The following is a 19,987-nucleotide window of genomic DNA, read 5'->3' as shown; positions in this document are numbered from 1 at the left end:
ATTTTTCTACAAACATTTTTTGAAGAAGATACTTCTGTTGCTTTAATAGTTTTACAGGACTTCTGCTTTGATATCAAAGCAGCGAAGGCCTTTGTGCCTGCCAGTAATCCTGTCAGTTGAGCTGCATGCAAACGCTACCTGCCTTTCCCTCAAGACATCAGTAGTGTTGTGGGTTGTCTGTACTCTCAACACCAGAAGTTATTCTAATGAATTAGTAAGGCTTTGTTCACTTCACATCTAAGCCATTCATCAGACATATACAGCAGGAGTACTGCCTGCTGCATACTTTTTACAGGAGGCACCAACGTATTCCCCTGTATAGTCATGAAGTGGCATACACCATGCATTGGCTCCTATTGTTAAAAAAATGCTTCTGCCTGTACTGTACCAACATATACCAGTCTGACGTAGGCGGAAAGGACACTCTTTTGCCCTTTCAGGTGACTGGAGCGCTACAGATATCTTGGGCACATATGACTTGAGCTTTCCTTATACATATGGCAAACTTGGGGCTCATTGAAAAGTGAACAGAGCCTAACAAGAGGCTGTCCAACAGTTATCAAAGTTCTCTTATACATGGGCTGAGGTTTGGGACAATTTTCTGGGATAAACTTTTGTACGAATGCTCATCCCTAATAATTGCCCCAGGAAAAATTGCTGCCCAAGAAAACACAAACTGCTCAGGTCATCTCATCTTTCATGTGGCACATGGGGATGTTCTGCAACAATCAATCTGCATTGGGTCAAACAGCGGCAATGGTGACAATTAATCTCCATACAGAGAGAATAATTGTTAATGTAAATGTGCTGATTGTTGCCCTGTGCATCAGGCTTTAACCTGTGCTCAGCTTTAAAGGGGGTTTTCAGGCTCCTAATATTGATGACGATCCTCAGTATAGGTCATTAATATCTGATTGGTGAGGGTGCGACACTCTACACCCCCACCATCAGCTGTTCCCTGCCTCCAGCACAGGAACTAGCTCTTTAAATGGAGCAGGAAGCACTGCTCCGCTCAGACTAGTGGGCGTACTGAGTTACTGCACCTCGGCTCCCATTGAAGTGAACGGGATCTGAGCTGCAGTAACCACGCGCAGTAACTACAATTTGGACGGAGCTGTCCTTGCTATTCAATTCAAAGTGCTGGTTCCTGCGCCAGAGGCTGCAGTGAACAGCTGATTGGTTGGGGTGCACATTGTCGGGCTCCCTCTGAGTATAGGTCATCAATATCAGGAGCCTACAAAACCGCTTTAATTTCTAGAAGCATTTCAGTTACTGTATATTATTCTAAAATATAAGCAATGGTCTTGTTTAGTAAAACAGACGGAAACAAATTACAAGATTGACAGTATATCAAAGTGCCTAACTTTTCATCACATGCTAGACAAGTAAAACCATTTAGTCAACTGTGTTGCTTCTTCCAGTCTATACTTTTTGATGGGACCCTGCAGCAGGACCCTCTGCATTGAGCACTTTTATTGTGGACAAAACACATTTTGAGTACTTCTCTGAACTGGATAACTCCAGAACAGTGTGAGGGGATTTGATAGTGTTAGTTGAATTAAGGCCCTAGAATCTGCATAGAAGATAGAAATGGCAGAGTAGTACATTGTATATGTACCCAAAATTCCCTGTTGTCATTAGTTTATGACGAAAGGTGGTTTCAGATGGGCTGATGGAGCAGCTGACTGTCAGGAAGGAAGCGTTCCTTCCTGAGAGTCGGCTGCCTGCTCAATGAAGGAGATGGCTGCATTTATATGCAGAGGTCCGCCTCACAGTATGAGGGTGAGTGGTTGCTATATGGATTCCTCGTCCCCATACAGAATCATTATATTTGAGCAGTAGATGGCTGTTTAGACCACATGATCTGCTGGCCAGAAATGATTAGTGGTGCCTGCACAAATGACAGGATCACCCAATGAATGAGCGTTTCGCTCATTCGCTGGATGATCGGCAGCACATTTAGATGAGCAGATTATCGGTAACGTGCGTTTGCAGGAACAGTCATTCCCGATAATCTGGACGATTATTGGTTCATCTAAATCGACCTTAAGTGGCTGCTTTGTCTATTAAGGCTGCCATATATATTAGTGTTTTGTTGGCCAAACTTGTCTAGAACAGTGGTTTAAGCCAACAGTCTAATGTGTATCGAGAGCTCCCAACTCTCCCCTGACGGATCAAGGACTGGATAAAGTGCATATTTTTCACCTGATCCTTCTCCCATGGGAAAAGCTGCCACCAGAGGTGTCTGGCAGTGGCTTTCTCCTGCCTTTTGACAGTGCATATTTGCTCGGCTGAACTTGAACCTTTTATATGTATGGGGCAGTCTGAAAGAAGTCAGGAGAGTTAGCCGCCTGAAGAACAGTTATTTAATGTTTATGGCTAGCATCCTAGGCACCGTCTGGAAAACCACACATGAAAAATCCTTGGCCCCATGAACTGCCGCGTGTAAACACAGTGGGAGGATGTTTTTAGCAGACATGTCATGCACAATCTGGTGGAGACCAGGCCAAAATCCTTACATACCCTTAGTCTTATCATTGTGTTGAAGTTTGGCTGCCTACCGCTGTACAGGTCTTTCTAAAAAAAATTAGCATATTGTGATAAAGTTCATTATTTTCTGTAATGTACTGATAAACATTAGACTTTCATATATTTTAGATTCATTACACACAACTGAAGTAGTTCAAGCCTTTTATTGTTTTAATATTGATGATTTTGGCATACAGCTCATGAAAACCCAAAATTCCTATCTAAAAAAATTTGCATATTTCATCCGACCATTAAAAGAAAAGTGCTTTTAATACAAAAAAAGTCAACCTTCAAATAATTATGTTCAGTTATGCACTCAATACTTGGTCGGGAATCCTTTTGCAGAAATGACTGCTTCAATGCGGCGTGGCATGGAGGCAATCAGCCTGTGGCACTGCTGAGGTGTTATGGAGGCCCAGGATGCTTCGATAGCGGCCTTAAAGGGACTCTGTCACCAGTTTCTAACCCCCCCTTTTAAAACTATTGTTCTCTCTATGGTGCCCTTGTCATTACAAAGCTGTTGTTATAAGATAAATCCGCCGTGTAGTTTTGATAAAAATCGCTTTTATCTAACCTGTCAATCTTCTGGATAAGGTGCCCAGGGCGTTTCTGAAGGTCTGAATCTGCCGCTCTCCGCCGCCGCCGTTGGTGCCCAGCTCCTCCCATGATCCTTCGCTCAACGAGGCAGAATCTAAAAGTCCGCACGGGCGCATCAGGCACAGGCCTGTGCGCACGCGCGGGATCTTTGAAAAGGAGGAGGGGGCACTGAGGAGAGCCGGAGGCGGATTTCATTACATCGAGGTGGTGCTGAAAGGATCATGGGAGGAGCTGGGCACCAACGGCGGCGGCGGAGAGCGGCAGATTCAGACCTTCAGAAACGCCCTGGGCACCTTATCCAGAAGATTGACAGGTTAGATAAAAGCGATTTTTATCAAAACTACACGGTGGATTTATCTTATAACAACAGCTTTGTAATGACAAGGGCACCATGGAGAGAACAATAGTTTTAAAAGGGGGGGTTAGAAACTGGTGACAGAGTCCCTTTTAAGCTCATCCAGAGTGTTGGGTCTTGCGTCTCTCAACTTTCTCTTTCCAATATCCCACAGATTCTCTATGGGGTTCAGGTCAGGAGAGTTGGCAGGCCAATTGAGCACAGTAATACCATGGTCAGTAAACCATTTACCAATAATTTTGGCACTGTGAGCAGGTGCCAGGTCGTGCTGAAAAATGAAATCTTCATCTCCATAAAGCTTTTCAGCAGATGGAAGCATGAAGTGCTCCAAAATCTCCTGATGGCTAGCTGCATTGACCCTGCCCTTGATAAAACACAGTGGACCAACACCAGCAGCTAACATGGCACCCCAGACCATCACTGACTGTGGGTACTTGACACTGGACTTCAGGCATTTTGGCATTTCCCTCTCCCCAGTCTTCCTCCAGCCTCTGGCACCTTGATTTCCGAATGACATGCAAAATTTGCTTTCATCCGAAAAAAGTACTTTGGACCACTTAGCAACAGTCCAGTGCTGCTTCTTTGTAGCCCAGGTCAGGCGCTTCTGCCGCTGTTTCTGGTTCAAAAGTGGCTTGACCTGGGGAATGCGGCACCTGTAGCCCATTTCCTGCACACGTCTGTACACGGTAGCTCTGGATGTTTCTACTCCAGACTCAGTCCACTGCTTCCGCAGGTCCCCCAAGGTCTGGAATCGGTCCTTCTCCACAATCTTCCTCTGGGTCCGGTCACCTCTTCTTGTTGTGCAGCGTTTTCTGCCACACTTTTTCCTTCCCACAGACTTCCCACTGAGGTGCCTTGATACAGCACTCTGGGAACAGCCTATTCGTTCAGAAATTTCTTTCTGTGTCTTACCCTCTGCTTGAGCGTGTCAATGATGGCCTTCTGGACAGCAGTCAGGTCGGCAGTCTTACCCATGATTGCGGTTTTGAGCAATGAACCAGGCTGGGAGTTTTTAAAAGCCTCAGGAATCTTTTGCAGGTGTTTAGAGTTAATTAGTTGATTCAGATGATTAGGTTAATAGCTTGTTTAGAGAACCTTTTCATGATATGCAAATTTTTTTAGATAGGAATTTTGGGTTTTCATGAGCTGTATGCCAAAATCATCAATATTAAAACAATAAAAGGCTTGAACTACTTCAGTTGGTGTGTAATGAATCTAAAATATATGAAAGTCTAATGTTTATCAGTACATTACAGAAAATAATGAACTTTATCACAATATGCTAATTTTTTTTGAAGGACTTGTATATGTAGGAAATGGTGGCAAGCTTTTTTTTCAACAGAATTTTCTATCCTTGTCGGTCTCTACCAGTGTGATATCCAGGCAATATCTTATTTGCCATAATATTAGAATATGAGTACTTTGTGATGGTTAAGGTGAAATAGAATGTGCTGCACAAGTTTTCTCAATCTGTTCTCAGAAACCATTGCAGAGCTGTCAGTATAATATTCGATTTGCAATACCTTTATTATAAAATAAAAAGTTTTACAATGTTCTGGTGTTAGAGCTTAAAGGTGTATTCCTATCTCAGACAATGTATGCCTCCATTGTCTGATAGTGCGGGTCCCACCTCTGAGACCCACGCCTACACAGAGAATGGAGTGGGGAAGGTGGTGGCTGGAGGACCCTGGGATTTCTTGGGTCTGGCCACCACCAAGCGTTCTCCCCATAGAAGTAAATGGGTGCGCACCGCGGCGACCCCTCCCATTTATTTTAATAGGGCCAATGGCTATTTTCAGCGGCCCCATAGAAATGAATGGAGGGCGGCTGCGCATGAGCAGTGCGCCCTCCACAACTTTCAGGAATCCGTTCTCGATTTAGGTGCTGGTCCCAGAGGTGGAACCTGCACCTATCAGACAATGGGGGCATAGCCTAGCGATATGCCCCCCAAATGTCTGAGATGGGAATACCCCTTTAAAGGGAACCTGTCATTATGGATATGCAGTGCAATCTGCAGGCAGCAGGTTATGGAGCAGGAGGAGCTGATTAGATTTCTGTGTGTGTGTTTTTATTATTATTTTTTTTACATGTATGTTATTCATTTAAATATCTGGTCCTGGTCATTCTGAGCTTAGGAGTCATGTGGGTGGTTCGATCAGTTATTGAAAGCCATCTTGAGAATGCCCTGTTAGGCTTAGTAGGACAGCCCACTGGGCTCCTAAGCGTAGATAGCATTAATTTCCCAATCTATGTGTTATCTATATATTTTTCTTTTGCTAGTTTTAAATTTGATACACACTTGTAAGCATCTTTTTATTTTGTAGATTTTTCTTATTTTATTTCCTGAACATCATTATGAGGCAGCCGTAGACTGCCTAGACTGTTAACACCATTTAGATATTTTCTTTATAGCAGCTTTCGTGAGCTATAGACACAGTATTGTGGAGTCATTGACTTCTATGGGAGAGTTTTCTAGACCTGCTCTGTGACCTGTGCAAAGGTCGGGAAGGAGAAGATAAGCTCTCATCCATTGTGAATGTTACATCCTATGTTATGTATACAGAGGTGTTATCTTTCATTGTAATCCTGCCTGTGATGATGAAAAGTGATTTGCACAGACAAAACAATGCAGGATTTTAGGATTTCCTTTAATATAGATGGTGACATTGAAAAATTCTTTAAAAATGTTTACCATAAAAATGTGATTTAAAGCGTAACTAAACTTTCAACAAAGTCTGCATTAATCAACAGTACAGTGCGTGTACATGAGGATCAACCTTGCTTCTGGCCATTATATCACTTGTGGCATTTTTAGCAGTTTTCCTCTGTGCATACTGAATATTTAGTTTGCAGTTCTCCTAGATCTGGTAGATGGAGACCAGCTGCTATACACTGCACACAGAAAGTAGAAGAGAATCTGCTCCCTAACATTCTCTAACTCGCTCACAGGCAGCCCCAAGATCATGGAAGGCATTACAGAGAAATACTGACCTGTAAGCTTGTGAATTTAGCACTTGTGCTAAAATTTAAACTTCCTATGTAGCTGTGCAGTCTTAGTGTGTCTCCTTCTCTTCTCAGTCATGCTCCAGTTCACTCCCCTCTCCATAGACTTGTTTTGACATGCGTAATACGATCCGTCCGTGAGCTTGTCCATTTCAAGACAGGTTCAAAGCATATGTCAAACAGGATAGCAATTGGTCGAAGTATACACCTGACAACATGAGACCTAGACATTTCTTTTTGATAAGACATATTCGAAAAATTATTGTGGTCACTTGTACTGTTGATTCATGTGAAGTTTTAGTTACCATTTAATCCCTTCAGGACTTCTGCTGCCAGCTCCATAGGAACAAAACTAATCTCTCATCAACGGCAGTGGTAGTTCATTATTGCAGTCATATGGGCAAAGTGATCCGACTATATGGCATGTTCAAGTCTTCTAGGTGGATTTTTAAAAAGTAAAAAAATAAATAAAAATTTAACCTATAAAAATTAAAATCGCCCCTTTTTTTCCCCCCATACTAAAAATAAATAATAAAAAAATATTAAGATCATAGGTAGAGTTGATCGAAGCGTGCTTCAGATGCTTCATCCGAAGTCGCTTCGTTCAAAACTTCAGAATAATACTGTATGGAGAGTTGTAAACTCTGTACAGTATTAGAATGTATGGGCTCCGATGAGCCGAAGTAAGTTATTCACAAAGTCGCGCGTGACTATGTTGAATAACTTCGGTAACCGAACTTGCCTTTGGTTCGGACTAGTACCTCGGACCCAAAGCAGAGTTTGGTTTTAAAGCAATTTTCCACTTGAAAAATCAATTACCAAAGTTATTCAACAAATTCACGCATGACTTTGCGAATAACTGACTTCGGTTCATCGGAGCCCTTACATTCTAATACTGTACGGAGACGAGTCTCCATACAGTATTATTCTGAAGTTTTGAACGAAGCTACTTTGGATGAAGTATTCGAATCTCGCTTCGCTTAACACAAATTATAGGTATCGTATGCACTGAATCTTTTCCCATGAAACGATAAATTAATCTGCTAAGCGCCTCCTGCTCTTGAATATGCTGTCTACAGATCATACTGTATATTCAATGTGACATTTCTCTTAAAGCATGTATCATGAGCTCTTCACGTGGACATAAAGACAGGGTTTTGTAGCCTTTTGGGTGTCAATCTCGGTGGTGCCATTCGCTGCTAGCAAGCAGAGGACTTAAAATCCATGAGAAATTAACACACAAGTTATAAAGTTGAGTTACGTTTCATTATACGGTAATTAAGTAAGCACTGTCATTTCAACAATGCAGGATGCAATTCATATAATGGTCATAAATAGTTTTTCCTTATGTACACACACTATTACGTATTCTAAAAAGTCAACTGAAACAAGAGGTGCACTTTAAGGATAATTTACATAAAATAGACGCCATGTCATGTAAGTAATAGGGTTCTCTGCATAGTAAAATAAAAAGCAATGCTGCCTTGAATTAATCATGCGTATATTACCGTGATAACTTATATAGCACCAATATGTATATGGTGCTTTACAGTTAATCAGCTCTGTGGTATATGACTGGCTTGGGTTACACCTGGGTAGGAAAACATTACAGATTTGTTACCTCGTATGCCTTATTACTGCTTAAATGTTACTGTTCTGTTTTTAGGTGTGTGGTGTGGACAGGCGATGAACGAGTCTTCTTCTACAATCCCACCACACGTCTCTCGATGTGGGACAGGCCGGAAGATCTCATTGGAAGAGCTGATGTAGACAAAATCATTCAGGAGCCCCCACATAAGAGAGGATTAGAGGATGACAAAAAATATTGTGAGTTAACAGCGCCCAGTGGTTTACTTTGCCTTAATGGATTTTTTTTCAACGTGCCTACCGCCTCATGCTTTCCTTTATCATGTACAGTAATTGTAAAAAATAAATAGGTAGTCGCAGTTTCTGCTTTTTTGTTTTTTCCTCCAAGGAGTGTTCTTATTTTTATTGTATGAAATCGGCTTCCAAGAAGTAAGCCAGAATTTTCTAGCTGTATACTGTTGCAGAAAATTTGAGCATTACCTGTATTCTTGGTTAGAGGGGTGATCCTATGATTAGTGTAAAAAAAAAAAAAAAATTAAATGACAAAGCCAGAACCAGCCCTGTATCTCACAAGGATCTAGAGCCCGCCCCCCCCCCATTCATTTCTCCCATCGCTCTACTGGATGATTTCCAAGTTGCCAGATCAGGGGCATGTCCTTTCTCAGGGCATATGTTTTTTCTGCAGCAGCTCTCTCCTTGTAACTGTTACAGCTTCTAATAAAAGATAAGGATGGCGGCAGTAGAAGGACAGAACAACAAACCGCAGGTGGTGCTATACAGATACATTATTGGATAACTCAGTGGCTATGCTGTGTTTTTAATTTTGCAATTACAAAGTATTCAGATCCAGCAGCTGGTTTGAAAAATGTAGAGTAGTTTTTGTGAGACAACTTTATTAGGTCATACAGAATGCCGATGTAAACAGTTTAAGCTGATATATATATATATATATAATTCCGTTTAGTATAGTTCATGTGTTTTTTTTTTTTTTGTTTGGCAGTCAAAGAAGATCATGAATCAGCCGAAGATGCTAATGATGATGAACCCATAAAAGCGAAGAAGAGGAAGTAAGTTTGTCTAATTAAGGGGGTGTCTAGTGCATTAGAAATTATCCCCAAAGAATTGATGTGATAAAAAAAGTCTCTTATTCTACCACTTACAGTTCTGCTGCATTGGTCTGTGTTTCTTTTCAGACTACAGCAGTGATGTTTCTGTACGTGAGATGTGACCTCTAATGGTCCACAAATTGTAGATCCGCAAAATGCGGATGCAGTCTGTGTCTATCCCACACTTTTTGCCTATACTCGTCTGCAAAATGGACAAAAAAAGGACATGCTCTATAATTCGTGGCATGGCCTCACAGAAGCGGACAGCAGATGGATGATGTCCATGTCTTGCCTGCATTTTTTGCAGCCCAATAGAAATGAATGGATCTGCCAAAAATGTCAATTGAACACGGCCGGGAAGTAAAGTTGTGCTAATGTAACCTAAATATTTCACCTACATTTTCGGTGCAGTAGTAGAAATAAAAAGCATCTCTTCTGTGGCATTGACTTTAATTAATTGAAAGAACTTTACACAGCAGGCTCCAGGTAGGAAAATCACTCTTCGCATTGACAGATGCTAGTTCCCAGAAAAGTACCCTTACAGCATGTCGGTATGGGTCAGACAAATTTGTAGCAGAAACCAGTAGACAGCTATTGCAATGATAGGATTTGTTTTTTGGGCCAACCTTCTTGTAAGCCTGTAAACATCTACACGTTTCCCCTTTTTCTTTTTTTTTTTTTTTTCTAGAAAAGAAGAAACCGAGTCAGACAAAGAAACGGCTATGGATGCTGAAATTAAAGCTGCTCGTGAGCGAGCCATCGTTCCACTGGATGCTCGAATGAAACAGTTTAGAGATATGTTGCTGGAGAGAGGGGTTAGAAAATCATCTTTTGAGATGTATATAAATCTTTTCTGATTTTTGCATATGAATCACTAAATCTTCAGTAACAGGCTTTTTATTCTACGGTAACCAGTTGCTTTCTTCCATTTCAAGGGTTCATTCCATCTTCTAAATCGCTGGTATACTGTTAGGTTGATTTATTTTAAAATGATAAAAGGAGAAATCTCTTTATGTATCCAACATTAGAGATCACAGTTTTTTCATGGTATGGGCTATGGGACTTTTCACCGTTTTTTAGTTTGTGGTAACAAAATATGTGATGCTTTTTCAGATACAGCTGATACATGCACTTCTGTAAGTGCACTGGTCTGTTAGGTTACAGTAGTTGCAACGTAAGCTGCCTATACACATTCAATGGCTTGTTTGTTTTATGGCTATTTGTCCTGTCTCCCCAATATACATGTATGCTTGGCTGAGCTTGTGTTTTCAATGGGAAAAGGGAATAAGCTGCTGTAAGACTCCTCCGGCAGCCACTTATCTACTGGCATAACAAATATAGGGCATGTTGAAACTCAGCATGTCCAGTCCTTCTTTCTTTGGACTTCTGCCAACAAGGGAGGGTTGGGATATCCCCAAACAGATGAGATAATTGTCCAGGGCTACCTATAGCATTGTTTGGATGACTTTCCTCTAACTCAATAAATTTTGCAGGACTCTTGGGGAGGATTTAATAGCAAAAAAATAATTTATGCAATGTGTCCCGGGTTCAGCATAGTGGCTCCTGTCCTTGCCAGACCGGAAGTGATATACTGTGTACATGCACATCACCGCAGCTGGCAGATTAGTGGCATCAGGGATATTGTGTGTGAAAGGCATGTGACCACAGGCTCTCAGCAGTCATGCCAGTTTTGTCTACGTCACAGATGCTGGTCTAGTGTGAATGGGAACTGTTTTGCTGTAACCGGGACACTTTGAAGAGTTAAAGGGAGTCTCTTAATGGATACGTTTTTTTGTATACATTAAATGTAAGACAAAAACATGATGTGAACCCAGCCTAAAATGTGTTTTTCCCCCGTATACACTGTTATAATTGGTTTAAATAATACTAATATAACCAACACAAAATTGGCATTGCCACACCCATAATGACCTGATCTAAAAAAGAACCATATTAATTATGCCTTGCAGTGAATGCCGTAAACAAAACATAAAAACTACAGCCCTTCACGCAAAAAACAAGCCCTCACACAGCTGCCTGCCAGAAAAATAAAAATTGAGCCTTAGGGGTGTGGCAATACAAAGAAAAAAATATTCTTAAAAGCGATTTTATGATGAAAAAGTAGTAAAACTGGAAATAAACCTGTATAAATTTGGTATCGCCATAATTGTATCGCACCCCAGAATAAAGCGATCATAAGATAGATAGATAGATATTATATATATATATATATATATACAGACGTGGACAAAATTGTTGGTACCCTTTGGTCAATGAAAGAAAAAGTCACAATGGTCACAGAAATAACTTTAATCTGACAAAAGTAATAATAAATTAAAATTCTATAAATGTTAACCAATGAAAGTCAGACATTGTTTTTCAACCATGCTTCAACAGAATTATGTAAAAAAATAAACTCATGAAACAGGCATGGACAAAAATGATGGTACCCCTAGAAAACACAGAACATAATGTGACCAAAGGGACATGTTAATTCAAGGTGTGTCCACTAATTAGCATCACAGGTGTCTACAACCTTGTAATCAGCCATTGGGCCTATATATATGGCTCCAGGTAATCACTGTGTTGTTTGGTGATATGGTGTGTACCACACTCGACATGGACCAGAGGAAGCAAAGGAAAGAGCTGTCTCAAGAGATCAGAAAGAAAATTATAGACAAGCATGTTAAAGGTAAAGGCTATAAGACCATCTCCAAGCAACTAGATGTTCCTGTGAGTACAGTTGCACATATTATTCATAAGTTTAAGATCCATGGGACTGTAGCCAACCTCCCTGGACGTGGCCGCAGGAGGAAAATTGATGACAAATCTAAGAGACGGATAATCCGAATGGTAACAAAAGAGCCTAGAAAGACTTCTAAAGAGATTCAAGGTGAACTTCATGCTCAAGGAACATCAGTGTCAGATCGCACCATCCGTCGTTGTTTGAGCCAAAGTGGACTACATGGGAGACGACCAAGGAGGACACCATTGTTGAAAACGAATCATAAAAAAGCAAGACTGGAATATGCCAAACTACATGTTGACAAGCCACAAAGCTTCTGGGAGAATGTCCTGTGGACAGATGAGACAAAAATCGAAGTTTTTGCCAAGGCACATCAGCTGTATGTTCACAGACGAAAAAATGAAGCATATCAAGAAAAGAACACTGTCCCTACTGTGAAACATGGAGGAGGCTCTGTTATGTTCTGGGGCTGCTTTGCTGCGTCTGGCACAGGGTGTCTTGAATCTGTGCAGGGTACAATGAAATCTCAAGACTATCAAGGAATTCTAGAGAGAAATGTACTAGCCAGTGTCAGAAAGCTTGGTCTCAGTCGCAGGTCATGGGTCTTGCAACAGGACAATGACCCAAAACACACCGCTAAAAACACCCAAGAATGGCTAAGAGGAAAAAATTGGACTATTCTAAAGTGGCCTTCTATGAGCCCTGACCTCAATCCTATTGAGCATCTTTGGAAGGAGCTGAAACATGCAGTCTGGAAAAGGCACCCTTCAAACCGGACACAACTGGAGCAGTTTGCTCATGAGGAGTGGGCCAAAATACCTGCTGAGAGGTGCAGATGTCTCATTGACAGTTACAGGAAGCGTTTGATTGCAGTGATTGCCTCAAAAGGTTGCGCAACAAAATATTAAGTTAGGGGTACCATCATTTTTGTCCATGCCTGTTTCATGAGTTTATTTTTTTACATAATTCTGTTGAAGCATGGTTGAAAAACAATGTCTGACTTTCATTGGTTAACATTTATAGAATTTTAATTTATTATTACTTTTGTCAGATTAAAGTTATTTCTGTGACCATTGTGACTTTTTCTTTCATTGACCAAAGGGTACCAACAATTTTGTCCACGTCTGTATATATATATATATATATATATATATATATATATATATATATATATATATATATATATATATATATATATATATATATATTATATCTCCTGCATAGTGAATTCCATGAAAATAAAAAATACTGACAATTTCTTTTGAATTATTTTTGCCCAACTCACCTCTCAAAAAATGATTTTTCGCAATATGCTACCATTAAAAACTAACGCCGCCCCACAAAAACAAGACCCTACTCAACTACATTGATGGAAAAATAAGTGTTATGATTGTAAGTATATGGCAATGCAAAATAAAGATTTTTTTTTTTTTATTTATTATGCAAAAGTAGCAGAGCATAAAAATCTAAATTTGATATCACCATAATCGTATCGGCCCACAGAATATCATATACACCGCTTGGGGAATAATGATAATAATAAACATTGACAGAATTGCAGTTTTTGCTCACCTCACCTTCCCAAAACTGAAATAAAAAGTGATCAAAAAGTCATATGTACCCCAAAAAAATTCCTTAAAAAAAGGAGACCCAAAATCCACATGGTGCTCCTTCAATCCTGAGTTCGGTATTTGATTCAACTAGCATTCTAGGGCCACATATGGGATATTTCTAAAAACTGTAGAGGGGTGATAAATTTGGAGTATATGTTCCATTATATCACCTGCCGTGTCCCCATAAAATGAATTAAAAACTTGCCTGCGTAAAGTAGACACATGGAAAATATTAAAACCACGTGTGGTATGACAATCTGTCATGAACATCTTGCAAATTGTAACTTTTTCCAAACTTTTGTTAAATTTCAATTTTTTTTTACAAAACCTATTAGCAACCCACATTTGCCACCAATATAAAGTACAATATGCAATAAAAAAGAGTGTCAATCACTTGGATATGTAGAAGTGTTCCAAAGTTATTATCACAAAGTGACAAGTCGTGTTTAAAAAATGGGGCTTCAGGGAACCTGTCATGTGGATATTTGATTATAATCTAACTAATTATATACAATCATTAACTACTAAAAAGTGCCTTAGATGTATTCACTTACTGGTGTGACAGATGGTTACCTCATAATATACACACAAAGATGCTGCATGCTAATGAGCGGATTTGAGTCCAGCGTGATGTCATTGAGTCAGCGTATATTTAATTCAGAGCTATAGCCACTCCCCTGCCCACCTGCTGCTGATTCTTATGGAAAATAACTGTCACTCAGCAGCAGGTAGGCGGAGAGAGTCAGGAGCTCATGAATATTCAGGACTGATCGTTATCAGCTGGAGCTTTTCAATACAAGATGTTGGCAGATTGACTGGGTCAATTAAAGAAAGTGACCCAGCATTTTGCTAAGAGAATCAGTCACTTATTTATGTTGCCCTTAGGACAACATACAACTGGTGACAGGTTCCCTTTAAGGCCAAAATAGACCTTGTCCATAAGGGATTAACTTGCTCCCCCTCTAATAATGATGAGATGACTTTGCTCATGCTGTCCCAGTCTATAGAACAAAGCAGACAAGTGAGCCACAATAAAGAAAAGAGAGCATTAACCTGTTTTAGACGGTGTCAAAACCACAGCTTTCTATATTTTAAAGATTTCCGCTCTAGACTTTGTCCTTTTTTAATGTGTGAAATCAATGGCCAAATACTTGACACACGTGGTTGTAATTGTGGATTTCTCGTGCATGGCATTGGGGGACACAGCACCATGGGTATATGTCCAACTACCACTAGGAGGCACTAGACACAAAAAGTGTTGGCTCCTCCCAGGTGGGCTATACCCTCTCCACAGGCACGAGGCTATTCAGTTTTAGTCTAGTGTCCGTAGGAGGCAGACCTGTCCTGCTTTTTTGCAGGTTCTGCTGTTTATTTTTATTCTTTTTCTTTTTTTCTCTCTTCCGCAGGTCGGTTTTTTCCACCGTTATACCTGCTGCAGGCTGGGGCTCCATCGTGTTCCACTTTAGTTGCCCCCCCTGCGGGCGCGTACTTCGGTACCATCGCCGGTCACCCAGTCCCCACGGACTGCATCCGCAGTGGCTTGCCGGCATTCCCACGGTTCCCGTGTTGAGTCTGCCGAAGGGGTGACCGTGCTGCGCCCGAAGACAACGGATGGTGAGTATACTCCCCTGTCCCTGTGTCCCTGCCCCAGGGTTAGGTTCCCTTCTGTGGCCAGGGGGATGGGATCCACCTTAGCTGGGGGTCCTGGGGAGCCTCTTCTTTTCTCCTAGCCAACCCCCCCCCTCCTGGGGGGGTTTATATTCATGGTTTTTCCTCCCTTCTTTTTCCCCCTCGGTTGGTCTTTTCTCTCCTCCCTGGCCACACAGTCTCTCCCTGGCTTCCCCGCTACTTTAGTCCCCGGCTTCTGCCGGGACTAGGCCTCATCTTCTATGGCCTGTCCCCGGCTCCCAGGTGCTCCGTTTGCCCTGATCTGCCTATCCCCAGGTGTCGCTTCTCCCCCCCTACCCTACTCACCTATTTTTATGGTCCGGTGGGCCCTCTGTCGGCCGCGGTTTCCCCCGCCCCCCTTGCTCCATTCCCGGCCGCATCATAAATCGAGGCCCCGGCTTTTGGGCCTGCTAGGCCGCAATCTTCCCGGCCCCTCCCCCTTGCTTCCCGGGCTTTTCTGAGCCCCGCCCGGCCCTCGGGAGGAGCTATCTCCTCTCCCTTTCCTGGGCTAACGTGTTTTTTTCTGTTGGAGGGGGTGGTTAACCCCTCGATTGCTTCATGTCCCCTGCAGCCCTACTGACCACCTCTTTTTAGGGAACAAGCTAATGCTGCACCTCTTTGGGGGACCACTGCGTCCGGGTCAGGATAGACAGCCTCTGCTGGCTGCTTTTTGAGCATCTCTTCCCCCAACAGCTCCTCGGTCGCCACGTGTTTTCACGTGCGTCCGCTGTCTACAATGGCTGCCATGTGGTCAGCCTGTCCCTGCTGGTGTGCAGTACCTCTTCCCAGATCCCATTGTTTTCCCTGAACAATCTTTTTGTGTAGGTTCCCCATGAATGGGTCCCTCCGTGTCAATGCCATGGGAACCTTGGCCGACTCTCCCTAGCAGTGTCGCTGGCACGCTACCAACCCAAATTGCGGCCACCTCTGCCCTCCAGGGTCCTCCCTGCAGATGGGGCATACTCAGTTAGGGGTACCTGCACCCGGGTTCGGCGAGGGGTAGCTCACAGTACACCCTCGGGTGGTCTCAACGGGGTCCCACCCCTCCTCGGCATCCTCGGATCCCCCCCAGGACAGGCCTGAGGCTGGTGACGAATCCTTCCTGTCACCCCATCCGTTGCCTCTGGGGACACCTCTGCACCGATTCCCTCGGAACAGAGCATCAGGCGGTCTTCCTCCATATAGAAGCACTCTGGGAGGTCAAGACTACGTGCACAGAGGAACCTCTCCTACCTAAACAGGGTTGGTATCACCTCTAGTGGATTTTCGGATGGTGCTCCCCTGACCGCACAGGTATTCAACCGCACAGGTAAGGCAGCCGTCCCCGTGTTTAGCATACTGAGTCACCTACCCGGTGTCTGATACGTACGCCTTCTCCTTAACAGGGGGGTTCCTGCACCACTGCCATAGGCTGTCCCTGACAAGCCTTCCTGGTTCCCCTATACCAGGGGTTATCCCCTACACATTTGAGAGTGTTTCCGTGGGGTCCCCATCCTGGTGTTGGTGTTCGCCACTCTACCTCATTACTGGGAGTTCCTGTTCTGGGCAAGCGGTTAGCTCGGCTATCGCCTCCTGTAGGTTGGTGAGTTCAGAGCAATTGTACAGCCGCCTTGCCCCTTTGCTTAGGTAGTGTACCTACAGAAGCCATTACTCCTGGCTGGCTCTATGGTGTTCCATACAGCACTATTTCTCCCTTCCGGGTGAGATATACAGGCCGCTTCAATTGCCGTTGCAATTGCACCTGTCTGTTCCCAGCCACTTTGCTCCTGTCATAGGTGGAGTACCTACACCATCTCCTGATGCTGTAGCCGATTCCCCTGGCTGGCGCTATGGTGTTCCATGCGACACTATTTCTCCCTTCCTGGGAGAGATACAGGCTGCCTTTGATTGCCGCTGCAATTGCGCCTGTCTGTTCCCAGCCAATTTGCTCCCTTCACAGGTAGAGTACCTACGCCATCTCCGGTGCTGTAGCCGATACCCCTGGCGGGCTCTGTTGTGTTCCATGCGGCAACATTTCTCCCTACGGGCGGAATGTAGAGGCCACTTTCAATTGCCTTAGAATTGCCCCTGTCCGGTTCAGTTACCTGTCTGTTCCCTGCCGCCTTGATCCCTTAACAGGTGGAGTACCTGAGCCATCTCCGGATGCGGTAGCCGTTCCTCCTGTCCGGCTTTATGGTGTTCCATGTGGCATTTTCTTTCCTTACAGGACGAGATATTGAGGCCTCCTCCAATTGCCGTGGCCATTGCACCTACCTCATCATAGGTGTGCACCAAACGGCCATCTTACTCCCTTCATGGGTAGAGTCCCTGAACCGTCTCCGATGCTGCAGCCGTTCAACCTGTCTGGCTTCTAGGGTGTACTATGCGGCCCTGTTTCTGTTGCCATTGCACCTACCTGATTGTGGTGTGCACCTGTCTTGTTCTTTGTGGTACCGTGCGGCCCTACTGGGTTCCATTCTTAACGCGGTTGCTGTTGCACCTCTCTGGGTCTAGGGTGCACCATGCGGCCACATTGCTTCGATCTTAAATGTAGTTCCTCTAACACAGCCATATTTCTACTTTACAGGTTGTGTACCTGTACCCTCCGAATGCTGTCTCATTCCCAGATGCTGTGGCTATGTTTCCACTCTCCTTAGTTGGCAACATGCAGCCACTTTACCCATATTTTAGGCGTGTGTTTGTAGTACCCCAAGTGCTGGGCCCTGTGGTGCGGTCTGTAGCTCAGACAGTTTCTGTATTACTGGGTGTTTTCTGCCCACGAGTTCTAATCTGTGCTGCGGTTGTTGGTTCCATCCATTTGGTTCTTCCATACATCTGCCACTCCTTTACTGTCGCGCTCATTGGTCTCCTTGTACCTCTCAAGGCACTGTCTGCACCAGGCCCCCTTCGTTCAGCATGTGCATGGTTACCATGTCTGGCAGGTGTGGGCCAGCCCAACCCCCACCTTATCGGTCTACTGCTACTTCTGGTAGCTCCAGTATATGACCGATCTGTCTGATCCGGCGGGTGGTCCTCATTCAACCACGCTCCCTACTCCGTGGCCAGGTGGTTGTTGGCCTTTGTGCTGTAGTTGCTCTTGCCTTCTCTTTACGGTACTACGGTATGCTGTGCTCCGCGTTACCCCATGTTATAGGGGAGTTCTCGCGTTGTTTCCTAATTGCTGAGCGGCCCATTCCTGGTGAAGTACAAGGATCTCCACTGGATCTTCTACCTTGTTTGGACACGTAGCTGGTGGCATCGGCCGCGGTTGCGGTTTTCTGTCATCGTTGGATGTCCGCCACACGGAATCCTTCTGGGTCCACGGTTTTTATCATTGCTGGACGTCCTCCCTGACGGGTCAAGGACAGGACCTCTGAGCGCCACACACACCTGTCTGAATTTTCAGCTGATTGCTCTGGTATCGGACAGGGCCCCGTAGTTCCTTCTGGGTCCAGGTGTTTTCGGTATTCCCTTGTATTTTCTGCTTAGTTGTGCTACATGGCGAAGGGGCAGTCCTCTTGGACCTTGCCGTCGTCTGCACCTGTCTGGTACTTTCTCCCCCCTGGAAGTTTTCTGTATGCCGGTCGCAGCTGGTTTCTACATTTCTATGTAGGCTACCCCGGTTTTTTCATGGCGACTTCTGCATTCCTTATGCATATGGATGTCTGTCGTTTTGTGGTACATCCCGAGCTGCTGTACTTGCCCTCTCTGGGACAATGTTTAAGGTTTGCTGGTCAATATTCTTGGTACGGCTAGTTGTCCATGGCCAATGCCCCTTCCCCTATGGTGGTTTCTTTTCGCCTTTCCTGGATATTCTGGCTTGCGTTGTCTTCTGGTGGTTCAGCTCCTGGTTCCTTGTGAGCCCATACTGGGTACTCCTTTCGGGAGTCCCTGTTCATTTGAGGTCCTCTTTGGATTTGTCTCTTTTTTTCCATCCTCCCACGTCAAGTACCTGGTATTGAGTGGTTTAGTGCTGCGGTTTGCAGTTCCACCGTATGGTCTCCTTCGGGAGGGACCTCCTCCTGTTGTAGGACCTTTCCTCTTTAGGTTTTTTGGAGTGCTCTCCTTCTACTCCCATGTCTCTCAGTCCAGTGTGTCCTGCCGAGGTTGCCTGGCCTGTATTTGGCTTCTTTTTTCCATGATACTTCACATGCCCAGAGTTTCCTCTGGTCTTACGCTTCACGGTGATATCTTGTTTTCGGAGGCTTGTGCCTCGTCTCCTGTTTTTGGGGACGCAGGAGCTATCGTTCTTTTCCTGGTTTTTTACCTACAACCCCCTCCTTCTCCAGGGTTGGCGGTTTCCTCTAGCAGCCTTGGGTTTTCACCTACACCTTTTCACCTACATGGGGCGCTTAGCTTCTTTCCTGGCCTTGCAGTGAGGGGAGTCCTCTCCCTTCACATGTGAGCCTTGCTATGGCTTCCCCCACTCGTTTGGTTTTCAGTGCTTCCCTGTTTCGTTTCTCCCCTGGCCTTTCAGGGGATGGCCACAGGTTTTTTGGGTCTGAAACAATGTAGAGCGTTGGGTAGTTTCACCACACGGTGCTGTCCTAATTTTTTCTCCAGCCCTTGGCTGCGCTCTGTTTCCTTTTGCCACCTTCTTGCATTTGGGATTTTCTTCCAGTCATTTGTCCTGGGGTGCTGGCAGTCTTCCCTGCTTCTTCTGAGGTTTCTTCCTTGTTATGGAACCTCTTGCCCATCTCGTGTTTTTTCCCGTTGGGTCACATGGTTCTCCTGCACCTGTATGCCCAACCGGTGGCGCGTCTCTTCTTTTCCCTCCCTCAGGGACTGCTTTGGGACGTCCCAT

At 44.1% G+C, this 19,987-nt stretch overlaps 1 protein-coding gene across 2 annotated transcripts in view; it reads left to right on the top strand.

Annotated features, from left to right (window-relative positions):
- The window catches only part of TCERG1 (transcription elongation regulator 1), a 95,003-nt gene that overhangs the window by 32,440 nt on the left and 42,576 nt on the right, over nucleotides 1–19,987 (top strand). For both annotated transcript variants that reach the window (XM_044280742.1, XM_044280741.1), the window contains 3 exons: nucleotides 8,151–8,311; nucleotides 9,072–9,138; nucleotides 9,866–9,992. In XM_044280742.1, the coding sequence (XP_044136677.1) occupies nucleotides 8,151–8,311; nucleotides 9,072–9,138; nucleotides 9,866–9,992 (355 nt within the window). The remainder of the gene's footprint in view (nucleotides 1–8,150; nucleotides 8,312–9,071; nucleotides 9,139–9,865; nucleotides 9,993–19,987) is intronic.

The sequence above is a fragment of the Bufo gargarizans genome, chromosome 2 (assembly GCF_014858855.1).
Source record: "Bufo gargarizans isolate SCDJY-AF-19 chromosome 2, ASM1485885v1, whole genome shotgun sequence".
NCBI lineage: Eukaryota > Metazoa > Chordata > Amphibia > Anura > Bufonidae > Bufo > Bufo gargarizans.
Note: the sequence above shows the minus strand (reverse complement) of the source record. Positions and strands in the feature narration are given on the sequence as shown.